The sequence below is a fragment of the Sceloporus undulatus genome, chromosome 1 (assembly GCF_019175285.1).
Source record: "Sceloporus undulatus isolate JIND9_A2432 ecotype Alabama chromosome 1, SceUnd_v1.1, whole genome shotgun sequence".
NCBI classification, from domain to species: Eukaryota; Metazoa; Chordata; class Lepidosauria; order Squamata; family Phrynosomatidae; genus Sceloporus; species Sceloporus undulatus.
Genome location: NC_056522.1, coordinates 165,284,036 through 165,301,623, shown reverse-complemented (window position 1 = coordinate 165,301,623; position 17,588 = coordinate 165,284,036). Strand labels below are relative to the sequence as shown.

Below are 17,588 nucleotides of genomic sequence, written 5' to 3'. Positions count from 1 at the left end.
AGTTTATTTCTTACTGTAGCTCTTGATTCTGAAAAAGAAACACCACATTCTTCTGTTCCTTCAACTGCCTTACCAGGCTTATTTTAAGCCTACGTTATATTTGATTAGGTGTGTTTGGGTGAATATCTAAGCCGCACTCAACAACTTTCCAAAATGAAGCTGGAAAGCAAAGTGCTGCTTCCTTGTTGCTTCAATAAAATGGAAATCATTTCTAGTTTTGCTTCCAGGAGCTGGTTTGGGATTCTTACAGATTCATATGTGTTTTAAAAAGTGCGTTGAAACGGTGAGCTCCCAGGGTTTGCCCACCACAAAGATCAGGGAATCAACCAGATATGAGGCAGGGATGAGAATGGATGAAAAATAAGGAGGGAGGGCAATATGATGCTTAGTAGTGAGTTTTTCATTCAAAACTGAAGAATCTACAAAAGGATCTTATATTCCTAAAACAATTCATAACATAAATAAAAAGAAATATGTTAATGTATAACTTACAGATATGAATGCTGTTATGATTCAGTCACAATTGTTGACACCGGTGCCAACTGGTTCATGTCTACACAGATAAACTGGTATCTCTAAGGGTCTTGTATTTGTTAACCGAATACCCAATTTGTTTCATTTTACAGTGCAACCTATGGGCTCAGTTCCTTATTATAACACTGAGGTGACGGAGACATCTATTGTAATTACCTGGACACCTGCACCAAGGATTGGTTTTAAGGTAGGAAAACAGTCCCATGTCTCCCACCGTAACCATGACAAATCTTAAAGTTGAGATACCTCAGTGGAGAAGATAATCCTGGGTTTCAAAGAGGGCTGGGGAATACAGGGCTTTTTAGATGTTGTTGGACTACAACTCTCATTTCCTAGCAATGAAAGCCAGTGGTGAAGTTGGTGAGAGGTGTAGTTCACCAACATCTAGAGAGCCATGAAATGCCCATTGCTGCTCTTGAATGTATAACAACTAATAACTAATGGTTGCTTAAAAAACTGTAGTATAATTTTGTGTGATGGCTTGGCACTGTATGATTCATGTCTACACAATTCTAGCTCTCTGTAACTACCTCTGTAACTACCATAGCAAAATCCCTTGGAATTGGTAGTTTAGCATCATTTGAACTCTCGGCCAGAGAATCCTCCTCTAGGGCTTCTGACCAAACGATATAAACCCCAGGATCCCATAGGATACATCCATGGTAGCTGAAATGGAATCATAGTACTGTAACTGAACAGTTGTGTGATTGAACCTCAGGAATGACAGGAAAATGGCTTGAGATCAGAGTAAGGTGCCACAGGGTCTCTGAGAAATGAGTAACCATGCTCAAATTGACTTTTTTCTTGCTTCTCAAATAAAAAAAATGTACCTGAAGTAGTGTTTTAGTGAAAATTTTAAAAGATACGCTCAGTAGTTCAAACTGTAAATGTAAACGTAATGTTCCAAAATGACAAACAAAGTAAAAAAAGGAAGAAATTTTTAACAAGCATGCATCATATACTTGAAGTCTCCTGATGAAATGAAGTTGTGAAAATGCTGCCCAGTATTTGATGTCCTGCTCCTGTGGCCTTGTAGCCTGAAAGGGGACTTTGCTCCAGCTTACATAAGACACAACTTGCTGTTGTTAATCATTGGTAGACCTGGTAGCACTTGTGTCAGAAAACTGCTGATGATGTTCTGCAAAAAGTCTAATTCTTTGCCTGGAATGAACAGTATCAATGTATGTAAAAATGTTTAACAAGAGCAATTAAGCATTCCATTGCTTGGCATTTCACAGGCTTTGAAGTATTCTGGTTGGAATTAACATGGTTAAGTAGGCCTGCCTGAGACAGAACAGGAGTTAGCCTCTTCATTCCTCCTTAGAGTTAAGGCCCGTAGGATCCTAAGCCAGTCAAGCTATTTGGCAGTTGAGACAAGACATTTCACAAGTGCCTCTTTCCTTTCCTGGCAAAATTACAATCATAATGAATTAAATTGCTAATAATTTGCTGCTCTTTTATGACTGTCTCAAACCAGCTCGCTACCTCATTGCTCCTGATGACAAAGCTAGCCCTGAAAGAAGGCAAATAGCAGAGAGAAAGAGATCAAAATGAAGCCAGTAGAGGCAATGGACAAGGAACTAAGGGCTGAGGAAAGCAGTGTGCAGCAAGACATTAATACAGTAGCCTTGCCTTCTGTCTTCAAGCTGTACACTCCATAAGGATTTCCAACTTTCCACCAGCAGGCAAGGTCGTCCATGTCAATTTGAGCAGTGAATCTACTCTGGGTTTTAGTCCAAATTTTAAAGGATATGACCAAGGTGCTAGTGCTGGATCTGTTTTTGAGATAGCATTCAGTACCTTGGGTAGTTCCATTTGGCTAAAAGTCAAAGCAGATTTGCCACCCCATTGATATGGAAGATATGGACTGCCAGAATGTCAATTCATTTCATTCCCATTTAGCAGGATAGTGTCAGGTGGGGGACACCTTTTCCCAGTGTAGTACTGCATCTCTAGGAGAAGCTGAATTTATTGAATTCAATCCTAATATGTTTGAAATTCAGAACAACCCCCCCCCCCTTTCCTCCCCTTCTTGCAGCTCTAGCTCAGGCAATTTTTATTCCCATCACATTTCCAAAGCTTCTTCTCCAGTCATGCATAATCATTACATAACTGTGTCTGGCAAATAAAAATCTGAAATTATCTGAAAGCTCAGTTTCACCATGCATACTGTATAGAACAACCGCCTAATGTACTCCCCCCACTATAAGTATCATTCTACTATTTCCTAGTAGATTGTTGTTATTATCAATATTTTAATGGTCGATTTTGAATTGTAAGGTATTGAATTTTTTTAAGGGGAGGGGTTAGATGTAGTATTGTACAGATGGTATGTAGTGTATATGACTGTCTTTTAATCATGTAAGCCGCTTTGATTGCTCCTGTAGCAGAAAATCGGGGTATAAATAAAAGTCTTATTTTATTATTTTTTACTTGTGCAGAATGAAAATCCTGCAAAAGTATACCACGAGCACAAAGCTACATGAGTATGAGTGACTCATATAACAGCAAACAATTCTTCTTTTCTCAATATAGTTGGGCGTGCGCCCAAGCCAAGGTGGTGAAGCTCCAAGGGAAGTCATATCTGAATCTGGGAGTATTGTCATATCAGGCCTGACTCCTGGTGTGGAATATATCTACAGCATCACAGTCCTTACAGATGGTCAAGAGAGAGATGCGCCCATTGTCAAAACAGTAGTTACACGTATGACTTGTTTAACACTTTTCAATGTTATTCTGAATTCAGACCCAAAAGTTTTTTATTTCCATATTATATCCTCACTGAAATAAGTTGATTTAGTTTTGAATTAAGTGACTTCATAGGGAAATAAATCATGGAACTATCTGATTTGCTGAGTACAAGTTGTGTGACTGTGGCCACATTTTCAGTTAATGTGGATCTGTTTGCTCTCATAACACTCTAGGGAACCAAGTACTGTCATGATGTGCTGCTAGATGGAGCACAGTTTAGGCAGTCCAGTGGCACAAAAGGTGGTTCCTAATTGATTCCAGGGAGTTCTCCTTGCTCTCCTTCACAGTCCTCCCATTCAGCAAGCTCTCTTAAGCCTCTTTGTTGCACTTCTGGAAGGCTGTCTTGGGGAAGAAGGGCAAAGAAACCTATTTCAGTCAAACCAGTGGCATGCACCTATATCTGCATCCATCCCATGTACTAAGTTTAAAGAGCAGATTCAGTGAACTTGTGTCAGCAACATGGGACAAGTTGTAAGAGTGTTGCTTCAAGAACATTTTTAAGTTTGCCATTGTATTTTTAGAGAAATCTTCAAACATTGGTTTTATTTCTTACAGCTCTGTCACCACCAACCAATTTGCATCTTGATTCTAACCCTGACACTGGAGTCCTCACTGTCTCTTGGGAAAGAAGCTCAAGCCCAGGTATTTACATCTTGAATGGAGTGCCTCAGTAGTCTATCTTAGGGCCATTACTCTTCAACCTTTGGACAGGGTGAAGGGAAATTTATCAAGTTTGCAAACTGCACAAAACTGGGAGGAGTGGCTAATACATTGGAACAGAGTTCCAAAGGACCTAGATGAGCTAGAAAAATGGGTGTAAGTTAATAAAATAAAATTCAGTGGAGATAAATGCAAAAGACTACATTTAGGCCACAAAAACAAAATGCAAAGGTATAGGATGGGATATATGGCTCAACAGTACTACATGTGAAAAGGACCATGGGATTATCGTTGGTCATAAATTGAAAATGAGTCACCAGTGTGATGTTGTAGCAAGGAAGGCAAATGCTATCTTAGCCTACATTAGTAGATGTATAGTTTCCAAGTTGAGGGAAAAATTATATTCTGTGCTGGTCAGGCCTCATATGGAGTATTATGTTCATTTCTGGGCACCTCATTTTAAGAATGATATGGACAAGTTGGAACAGGTTTAGAAAAGAACAGTAAGGATTATAGGAGGAGAACAAAACATATGAGGAAAGGTTGACACAGCTGGGAATGTTCACCTTGGTGAAGAGAAGAGTGTGAGGTGACATGAGTGCACTCTTTAAATACCTCAAGGGCTGCCACAGAGATGAGGGAGCAGACCTGTTCTGTGCTGCTTCAGGAGGTAGGACCAAGTCTAATAGTTTGAAGTTAAGAGGAGAGTAGATTTTGACTGAATATTAGACATCTTGACTGTAAGAGCAGTTTTGGCAATGGAACCAATTGCCTACAGAGGTGTGATGGGGGTCTTCTTCTCTCGATGTCTTCAAAAGAAGGCTGGACAGCTTTGGGGATGCTTTAGTTGGAGATTGTGTATTGAGCAGGAGGTTGGAGTTGATGGCTCATAAGGTGCCTTCCAACTCTTGATTCTATGACTCTGTGGAATATCTAGGAATGTATGTATGGAGAAGCAGAAACACATTCACACATGGAGTACAAGTTCACATTCTGGAGCTATCCTGGTTTTCATTGAATAGGTCCAATTTAATCTTTGATGCATCTGTATTGGCAGCATTGCAACCTTCTATGCTATATTGGTAAAAAAAAAATATCTTGCTGTCATGTTCTGAATATTAAGGCAATCTAATATACAGTTGGCTCTCCTCTTCAGTGGGTTTGCCATTTGCAGATTGGAACATCCTCTGATGACCCTGCCCTATTGTTCCCAATGACAGCACATGCACTTGGCTGTGCCAACACAGTCATGCACACATTGCATGCAATTGGGAACAAAGGGACTTCAGGCCATGCAATTTTGCTATCTGTCTGAGAGTCTGGAGTGGAACTGCCAAGGATAGAAAGAGTCAATTGTATTTAAATAACTGTCTTCATTTTTAGATTTAGAAGAGTACGGTATAGGTGTCAGCTTAATCTTTTACCACTGTGTTTTAGATATCACTGGCTACAGAATTACTACCATCCCTACAAATGGGCAGCAAGGCTACACTCTGGAGGAAGTAGTAGAAGCAGGCCAGACTTCCTGCGTCTTTGAACATCTGAGTCCTGGTGTGGAGTATAATGTCAGTGTTTATACAGTCAAAGATAACCAGGAGAGCCTGCCAATCTCAGAAACCATCACACAAGGTAAAATAAAAGAATCTAACTTGCAGAAGTACATTGTTTGGTCTTCCACAGGGAGCAGAACTACATTTGCAGAAATGGAGTTTGCATGTGGAGATTTCATGTACACATGGAAGCCCTTTGCATTGATCCTGTTTACTTTGATGTCATTGGGATTTACATGCAGTTATGCTTACTGGGTGCTGTTAGGTTATATTTTAGAGGAAGTAACTGACAAACCACCTCTGATTATTTCTTGCCTAAGAAAATGGGGGAAAATAATGGGATTGTCATAAACCAACAGGCAAACTAGAAGACATGTGCACACACAATTATATTTAAGATTATGTTCTTGGACCCTAAATTTAATATGGAGAGAATAAGTGCTACTTATCAGCCCTCAGTTCACAGTGCCTTAGCATATTGTATTCCATACAAATGGACAGCTTGAAAAAGTTACTTTTTGAACAATGAGTCCCAGAACTCTCACCGTCACACCAGTATACCCAGTGGATATGTTAATGGGGGATTCTGGGAGATATAGTTTTTAAAAAACCCAAAACTTTCCAAAGTATTAGAAATGAATTATTAATCATTATTGTTTAGTCATATGTTGCACTTTGCAGGAACTTCAACATAATGTTGTAGCATGTAAGTTAGTAGTCAGTCAGGTTAGCACACAGGGCACTGGAACAAAGGCCATTGTCAGTTTAGTTGATGCTACGTATTTCTGTTGAAACCTGAGTTCCTGAAGTCTGAAAAGATTTCAGTAGGCTCAGCCTCAGAAATGGTGGGAGCTAATTGGTAAAACCTGCAAAATATAACATGTGAACATGGTCTCAGCTACTGTTCCAAACCAGAATTTTCTTCTAATGAAAAGCACTAGGTGTACTATCTGAATTTTCAGCTGTTACTACATAGATCATGAAACACAAGGTGATCTAACTCAGTGTGTCTCAGCCTGTCTGATCCACAGTCAAACACAGAACCTTAACCTTTCCATGTTTATCCAGAAGTAAACCCTACTGAGTAAGCAGTTGGACTGATTCTTAGAAAACTGTATGTATGATTGCAACTGCAGTCGATTATAAGGCATCTTGGTTTTCTTGTATGCACAGAAGTCCATGTTAGAACCAGAAATTATTCTGTGCCTTCTTGTGTGGCTGAAAAGGATGGTCTGGGATGTCTCAGTCTAGCCTTGTGTTTGTAGTGCTTGAGAATCTCGAACATATCATTAAGGGATTGTGTCTTATTTTTGCTAAACCACAAAATGGCTTCTGGCTCCACTGTTTGACAGATGCTTGCTTAAAGGTTGCTTGGCATTCCTGTGCTCAGACTGAGTCTCTCTTTGCTCCTGTGGGGAACTAACACACTGGGTATGATTTCATTCCATCAAGGCTTTAACCCAATGCCACTTTCTGAAGCAAAGAAGTGCTAAAAAGGCATGTTTTTCTTATGTCTTTTGGTGCTTTTTTACAGGTGATATGATAATCACATCCAATGGAGATAAGTGGTTATTTGGCTGAAAATTGACATTTTCTTTTTCAGCTCTGTGCAATACCCATGATTGCTTTTCCATAACAGAATCAAACAGGTTCTTATTTATCATAATGTTTTACATCACACATAGATCTGCTCTGATACATTTGTTGTCATCAAATAAGTAGTATAAGACTGTTATACTATACAAACTCCCCCTCTTTCTGGTACCCACTTCAATGGAATAAAATACACAAGGACTGTTCTATCAGACCTTGAATAGTCCTTCTCCCTTTCCCCCTTATTACACCTTATTTCCCCAAATGTGTTAAAGCTGTATCTGTTTGCAAAGTTGAGTAGAAGTAGAATTTCAGTATGTTACAGCAGGTTCATCATCTGGCTTTGTACCAGCTGAAGCTTGGTCAAATTTTATTTGGTCTTCCTAGTCTTCACAGTGTGGAGTGTGAAATATACTTATACAGTGTGCCCACGTCATACGCAGGTGCTACTTATGCAGCTTTCAGCATATGCTGAAAGCCGTGCTGGAAGAAGGCTTGGTGCCCCCCAGAAAGGGTAAAGGTGCATGTGCCGTGCTGCGGGCACAAGCCCCATTATCTTTAATGGGGCTCGAGCATATGCGAAATTCCCCTTATGTGGGGGTGGGGGTGGTCTGGAATGGATCCCCCACGTAAGGGAAGGGTCCATAGTATATGCAGACACACACCACATACACATTTGGCTTTGTTTTCAAAAACGACTATCCTATTACAGGATGATCAACCTATGAAGGCAAATTATTGAAGTTCCCCTTATTAAAGAAAAGCTTGTAGGTCTGGCTTGTTTGACATTTAAAGATGCTTGGCAAAGCTCAAGAGAGGAAGGCTTTCATGGATTACTGAGGTTCATGAAAATGAAGGTCTGTGACATAAATCATAAACTAAACTGAAGCTGGTAGATGAGCAGTATTTGTCTTTGTTATACTGATTGTAAGAGAAGAAATGAAGAAGTGAAGGATGGTAATGCCTGCGGGTTTACCTCTTAATGTGGTTAAGCACTGGAGGCTCCCTCCTTGGACTGCCCATCCATATACTGGCACCAGCTGCATCACTTCCTTTAGACCATTAGCTGCCTGTTTTATTTTACAGAAATTACTATATAGTTACTGTTCTATTCTAATAAATCCTAATTCAAAGGCTTGAGCAAAGGATAGTATTTAACTGAGCAAACTCATAGCTTTGAACCATTGCTGCATCTGGCAAACCGTTCACCACTCTGTATGTTCCATGTGTGAAATGCGTTAGCCAGGCAACCTGTTCTTAACCGCTGATGATTTTACAAGGAAAATGTAATATTGGCAACCACATTTGCACAACTGAAGAATTAAACCTTTAAGAACATGGAGTTAAAGGAATTGGGCTTTGTGCACTCTTGTCAAGTTAATAATTATTGAGAGAAATGGACTATCAGGAATTTCATTTTTGTCTCCCTACATATGTTGGAGTGGTACCACATCCTGAACCCATACTTGTCAAAGAGTTTCATGAGATTGAGCTGAAAATCCTGAAAAACATCCCTAGTGATATTTAAAATAAGTACTTTCCCCAGAAATTGTGAGAGGTTAGATCTGTAGCCATTGGCTATGGACTGTAACTTGTCGACTTAATGATGGATAGGGAAACATTACATATCACCGTAATTACTTTACTATGCGCTTTGTTTTTAATTCACGTGACTTGACAATCACTGCTTTTTCTCTCTCTCTTCCTTGTTGTTGTTGTTGTGTTTTGCCTTTGTTCGTCTTTGCCTTCCTGTTTTGCTCTCTAACTTGATAGAGGTGCCCCAGCTCACTGACTTAAGCTTTGTTGACATAACCGATACAAGCATCGCCCTGAGGTGGACCCCACTAAACGCCTCCACCATTATTGGCTACCGCATCACGGTGGTGGCATCAGGAGAGAGTGTCCCCATTTTTGAAGATTTTGTGGACTCTTCAGTAGGATACTACACGGTGACAGGCCTGGAGCCGGGCATTGATTATGAGATCAGCGTAATCACACTCATTAATGGCGGAGAGAGTGCCCCCACTACGCTGACTCAACAAACTGGTGATTGTTGAAGAACTACTGTGTTAGAGAGTGTTGCTGTTTCATGCTGTCACTAGCTGCTTGGATGACTCTGTCTTCCTCATAGAAGAAATGGGCCACTTGTTTTCTTTAGGGTGGAGGTGTTTCTTATTTTAGATGTTTGAAGGGAACAGAAACGCGGCTTTACACAGTTTCCTTTGTTGCATTGCAAATAAGCTGCATTTGGGATTTTGTAACCTGCATCTCATTTACAAGTCTCAGCATCTCAGCATATGTTAATTCATTTGGCTTTTGCTGTTCTGTCTAGCTGAGTTAAAAACAATTCTTTTTATCATTCATTTGCACTGCACTCCACAATTATGGTCATATAACAGTCTATATCTGAGCTGGATTGGAACTCATGTCTTGAACTGTCCAACGAAGCAGTGTTTACTCATTGAGACCATATGCTTTTTGGGCTGTATTATAGTTAAAATAAAGGGAACAATCTGGCAGTGGATGCAAACTCTTTTGAGTTCCTCACCTTAATTCTAATTCAGTGTGTTGTTATTGCAGTGGTCCAAGTGTTCAACTGAGGAGGATGAAATCATTCTCAAAACTCGTACTAGTGACAGGCATGGCAGTCTGTGAAAGTTCTCTGTGCATGTACAGAAAATGACCTGAAATGCATGGAAGACAGTGTTTGCCTTAAGCTGAATGGAGACTTTACAACCTTTTATCATAAAAGTAGTTGTAGAGTCCTAGAGACTTCACAGCTATGAGTCAGTCCTCTGATCTGTATGCATGTTAGTGTTATGAAAGAAATTACTTTTTAAAACTTGCCGTAAAGCAAATTTACCCTCTTTGTTTGATATTGTTTTAGTATCTGTGATTAATGACCCAAGAGGTTAAAAGTGCTTATGTTAGTGGAATGAATCATTACAGCAATTTTAACTTTAGTGGAATGAAACATAGTATATTAGCAGTATATTTGCATGGATTTGACTCCGTAGTGGTTTCTTTGCATGGCACTGTATATTTTTGAATCACTATTGAAGAAAACTCTTTCTCCTTCCAAAATGATAAATGCCTTCTTTAAATTCAGCTGTTCCTCCCCCCACCGATCTACGATTCACCAATGTGGGACCTGACACTATAAGAGTAACTTGGACTCCACCAACATCCATTGAATTGACCAGCTTCCTTGTTCGTTACTCACCTGTGAAGAATGAGGAGGATGTTACAGAGTTGTCTATCTCGCCTTCTGACAATGCAGTGGTTTTGACAAGTAAGTGGCTAATATGTATTGCTCAGCTGTGCATGAAACATTTTAATTCGTGTTGGACAGGCCTGGCTGTTTCATTTGGATTGCTGGGACCACAGCAGTTCAAATTTTGCCCCTAGCTCCAGCCTTTGGTACTTGTACATTTTCTACTGCTAGTGTTTCCCATTACTACTAGGCAGTGTCATGAATTCCTTGGTCTCAGCCTTCTTGACAACAATAGTACTTGAACAGTGGCTCATCTGTTCCTTTTCTTGAAAGCTGAGAACTGCAGGTGAGATTTTGTGACTGGAAGGGAACTGAGGGTGTTCACATTGGTAGGAAATGAATTTTTAGATTTCTGTTTTCTCTTGGTAAGGCCAATGAATAATAATAATTATTCCACTTAATCAATTGGAATCCAAGCGGATTACAACAATATGATAAGTGAAAAATGCTAAAACCCCTATCCCCCTTCCCCCCCAGTAAAAAACATAGTAATACTAAAAAGACATAAACCAGACAGATATAAAACATAGTATAAAATCACAGTTAAAATCAGTGGAAGATTTGTAAAAAAGAATGTATAACGGGACCAGATAGAATGGGAAAAGGGAGGGAGAAAAGGGGAGAGAAGTGAGGGGGGAAGGCAGGAAAATAGAGGTGGCCCTAGTCTGGAAAGGCCTGCTGGAAGAGATCCGTCTTAATAGCCTTTTTAAAGAGCAAGATCTATATCAAACAGAATGGGGAGATTTGAATATGTTTGCTTGTTCCAGTAAAGTTACAGGTTGGAATCTAACCAGTGACTTAAAATATAAAGTCAAATTGAATAAATTGTTTCATAGGTTTTTGCTGCGGGGAAGGAAGGTTCAGCAATGAGAGAGAGAGAGAGAGAGGTGATGGTTCTAGAGTATGTGTAGGAATCATGTGTGACCCTCCAGATGCTGTTGGACTGCAGCTTGCAGCAATCCTTGCCTTGATTTTGCTGGCTAAGGCTGCTGGGAATAGCAATCCCCCAACAGTCCCATACCTTTTGTCTAGCTTTTTGCCTAGCTGGTATTAACATTACAGGGACGTAGCCAGGATTTTGGAAAGGGAGGGTTGGGCATGGTGGTGTGTGCACGCCACACCAACGCATGCCATTCATTATATTAATGGAAGCGGGGTCCAGACCCCACGTCCCTGATCAGTATTTTGACCAGCAGTTGATTGAGGCCTGTGTGTGTGTGTGTGTGTGTGTGTGTGTATTTTTAATGTTAATGCTTAAGTACAGAAACTGTCCAGATTTCAATACAGTTTCTCAGTAAGGAAGTGTTTTGTAGGGAATAAATGACTGTATCGAAAATCATCTAAATTATATTTAAGCAAAAAAAGAAAAAGAAAGAAAGAAAGAAAGAAAGAAAGAAAGAAATGGAAGGTTGTGTATGGGGAGGTGGGGGGAGATGTTATAGGTTAGATAAATCCAAGTTTTTTTGTTTTAAAGAACAGAGAAAACACACATAGCCCCAGAGATAATATTGAGTGTTCACCTAGAATAACATGTAGACTCTTTATACACTGTGATTTTGAAGTCAAACACTTATTAAGCAAAAAATTCCAGCAGAACACTCTTCCAGACAAAAAGCTGAGATTTGTAGTCCCTCCACCTTCTGTAACTGAGACATGAAACTGTTGCTGTTTTAAACCTTCAGATCTCCTCCCTGGCACTGTGTATTTGATCAGAGTCTACAGCGTGTATGAACAACAAGAGAGTAAACCTCTGACTGGAGAGCAGAAGACAGGTCTGTAGAATAAAACTGTTGAAATGGCTTCCCTTTCCTTTAAGAAGAGAGGTCTGTCTTTCTAACATATATTCTATTCAAATTTGTTCTGCCATTTCAGTTTTTGGAAAAAAAATTGAAAATCATTTTTATTTCTGTGTGCAGAAAAACTTTAATGTCTTATACATTCATGCTTACATTTGAAGACAGTATACAGTGTTAACTAAGGTTAGATAACATTGCAAGCAATTTGAATTTGGGAATGTTTACCCAGATTTCTTAAGAGCGTGATGGAGCTTACATCCAAGTAAATGTCAGCCCTGGACCTATTGAAGACAGTGCAAATAAGATATGGCTCACTTGCTCCATTGACTTCAACAGGACTTAATCATGGCTATCTTGAGCAAAATTTTAGGGAGAGAGTTTGCTTTATGAATTTATTAAAGTGCTGTCTAAAATACTCTTGCTGTCTTAAGTCAGAGATGGATGAGTTTGTTTTTACATTTCAGCACTGCAGACATTGCACAGCTTGGAAAGTTACTTCAAAAAGCAGTTGTTTACAGTTCTGTTCCAAAGGGCCCCAAAAGTAGTTAGTTCCAGAACAGTTTCATTACTTGTCTGTTTCTCAAAATTACTAAGAGTGTGATTTTTATTTGCTTTAAATTCATCTAAACATTTTCCATTGATCAGAATGTGGCAGCACTTGAATATTTTTTTTTAAAATTATACTCTTTCATTTTAAATGACAATCATACAAGAAAATCCAACTGTTAGACCCACCAGAAGAGCCAGAGTGATCAATCCCATTTGCATAAAGGTTCCCATTTAATCAGTGCGTCTCACTTTAGTTGTGACTAACAATTAATCAGCCTTTATTGTTATAAATAAAGATGAATATTGGACTAACCATTACATTTAGGCCAAAATGTGATACTTTGGCTATTGAGGACAAGCACTATATAAGTAATGTGGGTTTTTGGTAGGTTATTATCCAAGCTCTGAGAACCTATTGCTCTTTCCAAAAATGGAGGTGCTGTTTGATGCTTGAATAAACTAGTATGGCCTTTGTTTTTATCTGTCAAGAAGACCATGGAGATTATCACATTAGGGACGGGGCATCATTCTCCCATCCCTGTCCTGTCAAACATGACCCGCACTTGACCTGGCAGGAAGCGCGAGTGAAAGTGATCGCGCAAATCACTTACACTCCCAAGCACACTGAACCCGTCATTCAGCTACTCGGGAAGTGCGAGCGAAAGTGATTGCACAAATCACTTTCACATGAAAGCGGGATGAAAAGGATTACCAAGTGTAAGCTGAAAGTGCTTTCAGCCGTCATTTCCATAACAGAAGAACTTCTTATTACCATGACAGCTAAAAGCACTTTCAGCTGATGCCTGATAGCACTTTTCAGCCTGCTTTCATGTGAAAGTGATTCGCGTGATCAATTTCATTTGGATCATGGATGGGATAAGGACAGGGGAGCTTCCCCATGTGAAAATGTCCCCTGTATTGCGGCTAGTCCCAGCCTTTGTATTTTATACGTGCAAGCCTTTTTTGTCTTCCAAAAAGGCAGTTACCAGTTGTACATGTGATGTATCTCTGCTTCATTTTCTTGTTAAAAATAGGCCTTGATTCCCCAACTGGGCTGGACTTCTCAGAAATAACAGCTCATTCTCTCACTGTCCATTGGATTGCCCCTCGTGCGCCTATCACTGGCTACAAGATCCGCCATTACCTCGAGCAAGGGGGGAGCCGGCCCAAAGAGCTCCGCATTGCACCGTCTCGCAATTCCATCACTCTCACTGACCTGGTTCCAGGCTCAGAGTACGTGGTCAGCATTTCTGCCATAAATGGCAAAGAGGAGAGTTTGCCCTTGGTTGGACATCAAAGTACAGGTAAGTGGTTGAGAGGTAAACAAAAGACAGATTAAAATCCTTGCTCTTCCTGAGGACTGCTTAACCGGGGGGGGGGGATCATTTTTCATTAAAACTAATGATGTAACTGTTTTAATTTAAAAAGTTAAGTAGAGAATTTTTTTGTTCATACTAGTGAGAGAAATTTAATCTATCTATCTATCTATCTATCTATCTATCTATCCTGGCAAGTTGGAAGCCACTGTTTCCCTCGTCTGGCTATATTTTTTAGATGGGTGGTAGTTTTATGGTGGATGGGATAGATTTGCATGTTATCTTTATATGTATTTTAGGTAAAAGGGAAATGTTATGTAATTGCTTTTACTGTTTCATCACCTCGGAGGTCCTTGTGGATCCTTGTGGGTTGGGACTGAATATAGAAATATCTAAATTAAAATATATAAAAATAAATGACCCAAAATCCTCCACTCACAGCATAGAAAATATTACAGTAGTGATCTCACCTCTTGCTCTTGGATAGAGGGTTAAGCTGGGAGGAAGAGGAATCAAATCAAAATTGGATGAAACTTCCAAATATGGAAAATGTTATACTAGATACATTTTATCTACTTAACCATTATAGCAGTGATCTTGTCCTGTGTGTCCCTCTATAGCAGGAATGAGTAAAGCACTGCCCACAGACTTTGCAAGCCCCCACCCTGTTTTAAAAAAATTCTGGGCCTTTTCAGGTCCAAAATTGACAAAACCAGACTGCTGCAAAATGCTATGTTGGCTAGGGATGCTGGGAGTTGCAGTCCAACAACATCTTGAAAACAAGAGTATGTCCATCTCTGCTATATACTGTACTGTAGTATGTTGGGTGAAATGCTAGTAAGTTGAAGGTGAAATGTTGCTAACACCTTGCTTTTTAAAACTTGTCTGTCTAGTTTCTGATGTTCCTAGAGACCTGCAAGTTACTGCCACCAGCCCCACTAGCCTGGTCATTTCCTGGGAGCCTCCAGCTGTTACTGTTAGATACTACAGGATCACATATGGTGAAACAGGTTAGTATTGTATTCCCTGGGAAGTTAACCTCAAATGCAGAAATGCTAATGAGAGAATTTAAAATAAATTACTAAAGAGCACTAGCTCAATTTTTCCAGAATCTGTTGGTTAGTCTCAAGGAGAGCAAACCCTTTGAATCAGTTCTTGAATGGCGAGTCAATCTGTGTGTTTATGCAGTTCATTCAATGGGTCTACTTAGCCAGGACAAACAATATGTGCCAAGCCCTTTTGAGTAATTACTATGGCTCTTATATACCCTTTGTAGTGGTGGATTTAGGATATTTAAGAGGTGGAGTACAAGTCGGGTTGTCTTTTCTTTAGAGGTGATCTTGCCTTGGAACTAAGGGCTAAATTACCAAACAGTGTTTTTTCCAAAGCTTCTATAATTGCCTATGACTTTTTTTTAACATTATGGTTTAATGTATTTAAGAGGAAGTTACCTTGAAACTCTTCACATGTGTGAAAAGTAGTTAATGATACTTCTATGCTGATGTTTGCTTGGTTTCTTTTACCCATAGGGAGCAGTGGGCCCGTTCAAGAGTTCACAGTACCTGGGCATGTGTCCACTGCAACCATCCCTGGCCTTAAGCCTGGAGCAGACTACACCATCACTGTGTATGCAGTTACTGGACGTGGGGACAGTCCTGCCAGCAGCAAGCCAGTCACTGTCAACTACAGAATAGGTAAGGCCAGAGCCCAAATTATAGTGAGCACTTGGTATTAAATTAATAATAATAATAATAATAATAATAATAATAATTTATTTATATCCTGCCCCTTTGAGGTCAATCAGGGCGGCTAACAATAATAAAATACAATATATATCAAAATCTACTTCCCCCCCCCCCCCCCCTTAAAAAGTTATTAAATCAATTTAATCTGCTGAGGCTTGGTTCCAGAACACCCTGTGGATACCAAAATCCACGGATGCTCATCCTATTATATACAATGACTTAGTAAAATGGTGTCCCATATGTCAAATAATAAAATTAAGGTTTTTGGAATTTATATATTTTCAGTATATTTTCAAGCCATGGATAGATGAATCTGTGGATAAAGAATCTGTGGATAAAGCATCTGTGGATAATGGAGAACTGATTGTATTCTCTTCAGATAAAAGACCCATTTGCCTTAGACATTGATTCTGTCCATCGTATACACAGGTTTTTTTCAAGAGGATTTTATAGCTTTATGCTACTATTCTGTTTAAAACATTTATATCTCCTTTTTCCCTGCATGAAAGATAGTTTATAGCAGTATGCAAAAAGAGTGGTCTGGGTCTCCATGACCCTTTGATCCATCAAACAAATGATAGTTGCTTTATAATGACAGACATCATCACTATTAATCTGCAGAGTGAATTTAAGAAGAAAAAAAAATCTCAACTTGGCATTTAAAACTCAGCAGCCATGGCAGCAGGCACTCAAATGAACACTCCAGAAACTGGATCCACAATAGAGAAGAGTCCTTTTTCATTTAGCTGTCCTTCCCTGCCAATCCAGACAAAACCCAGTGATGGTAACAATTGATAGACAGGTTCAGATGACAGTGTGTTTGCCATAAGAGTATTATATAAAAACACATTGAGAAGAGATTATTCCCCTGTCTCCTTGTATCACTCATTCCTGTCATGTTTTTCCCTCTAGTTCTTTACTTTGCAAAGATGGTCTTTTTAACAATACACTTATTTGGCCCTTTGTTGAGCCTTGCTGTATTGGATTTGGGGTTGTTTTTTTTTTTAAAAAAAGGAGCTTTTATTTTCTGCTTTACCAAGAGAACTTTTTTTTTTACAGAGCAAACTAAAAATTTAATGAAAAAAATAATAATGCATGAATATACATAGAGACTTTTAAAAGTGGGGAGCCCGGTCTGAAAGGTGAATGCTGATGCAGATTTCAATGCTTTACATACAGAGGTTGACACACCATCCCAGCTAGAAGTAACAGAGGTACAGGACAGCAGCATCACAGTAAGGTGGCAGCCTTCTTCCTCCCCAGTTACTGGCTACAGAGTGACAGCAGCCCCCAAGAATGGCCATGGTCCCACAAAAACCAGAGTCCTCTCTGCAGGTAAGAACTTTGTGCTCACGCCATTTGTGAACAGGGAATAAGATGGTTTCTCAGAGCTATAACTGAAGAAGTGATATCTAGTAAACCAAAATGTGAGGACAGCCCTGGTTTCTTTCCTGGGGTTGGTTGCTCTGAGGTATTGGGTCTGGGGTAAACGTTCCACTGCCTCTTTGGCACTGTCAAGAAAAGATGGAAGGGAAAGGGCTGGGCTGGCAAATTATGACCTTCAAAAGTGCTCAGAAGAACCCAGCACCATGGATGCTGATAATAAAGTCATCTGAAGTATCTAAACCAATGTAGCAATAATGTCAAAATAAAATCCAACAGCCAGCTTGTTGTAGTGGTTTGGGTGTTGGTTCGACCAAGGTCCAATTCCCAGCTCAGACATCGAAACCTCAGTGACTTTTGGCAAGTCGCATGCTCTCAGCCTCAGGGGAAGGCAATGGTAAATTTTCTCTGAACAAATCTGCCAAGAAAACCCAACG

General features: G+C 39.7%; 1 protein-coding gene across 5 annotated transcripts in view; it reads left to right on the top strand.

Moving 5' to 3' along the window:
• The window catches only part of FN1 (fibronectin 1), an 88,712-nt gene that overhangs the window by 47,264 nt on the left and 23,860 nt on the right, over positions 1 to 17,588 (top strand). For 4 of the 5 annotated variants that reach the window (XM_042443649.1, XM_042443668.1, XM_042443658.1 and 1 more), the window contains exons 22-31: positions 627 to 721; positions 3,070 to 3,238; positions 3,841 to 3,927; positions 5,383 to 5,574; positions 10,198 to 10,380; positions 12,045 to 12,134; positions 13,742 to 14,011; positions 14,917 to 15,033; positions 15,553 to 15,717; positions 16,948 to 17,103. In XM_042443649.1, the coding sequence (XP_042299583.1) occupies positions 627 to 721; positions 3,070 to 3,238; positions 3,841 to 3,927; positions 5,383 to 5,574; positions 10,198 to 10,380; positions 12,045 to 12,134; positions 13,742 to 14,011; positions 14,917 to 15,033; positions 15,553 to 15,717; positions 16,948 to 17,103 (1,524 nt within the window). Of the gene's footprint in view, positions 1 to 626; positions 722 to 3,069; positions 3,239 to 3,840; positions 3,928 to 5,382; positions 5,575 to 8,861; positions 9,135 to 10,197; positions 10,381 to 12,044; positions 12,135 to 13,741; positions 14,012 to 14,916; positions 15,034 to 15,552; positions 15,718 to 16,947; positions 17,104 to 17,588 lie in introns of all 5 variants that reach the window. The other variant, XM_042443674.1, reaches the window with a different exon arrangement.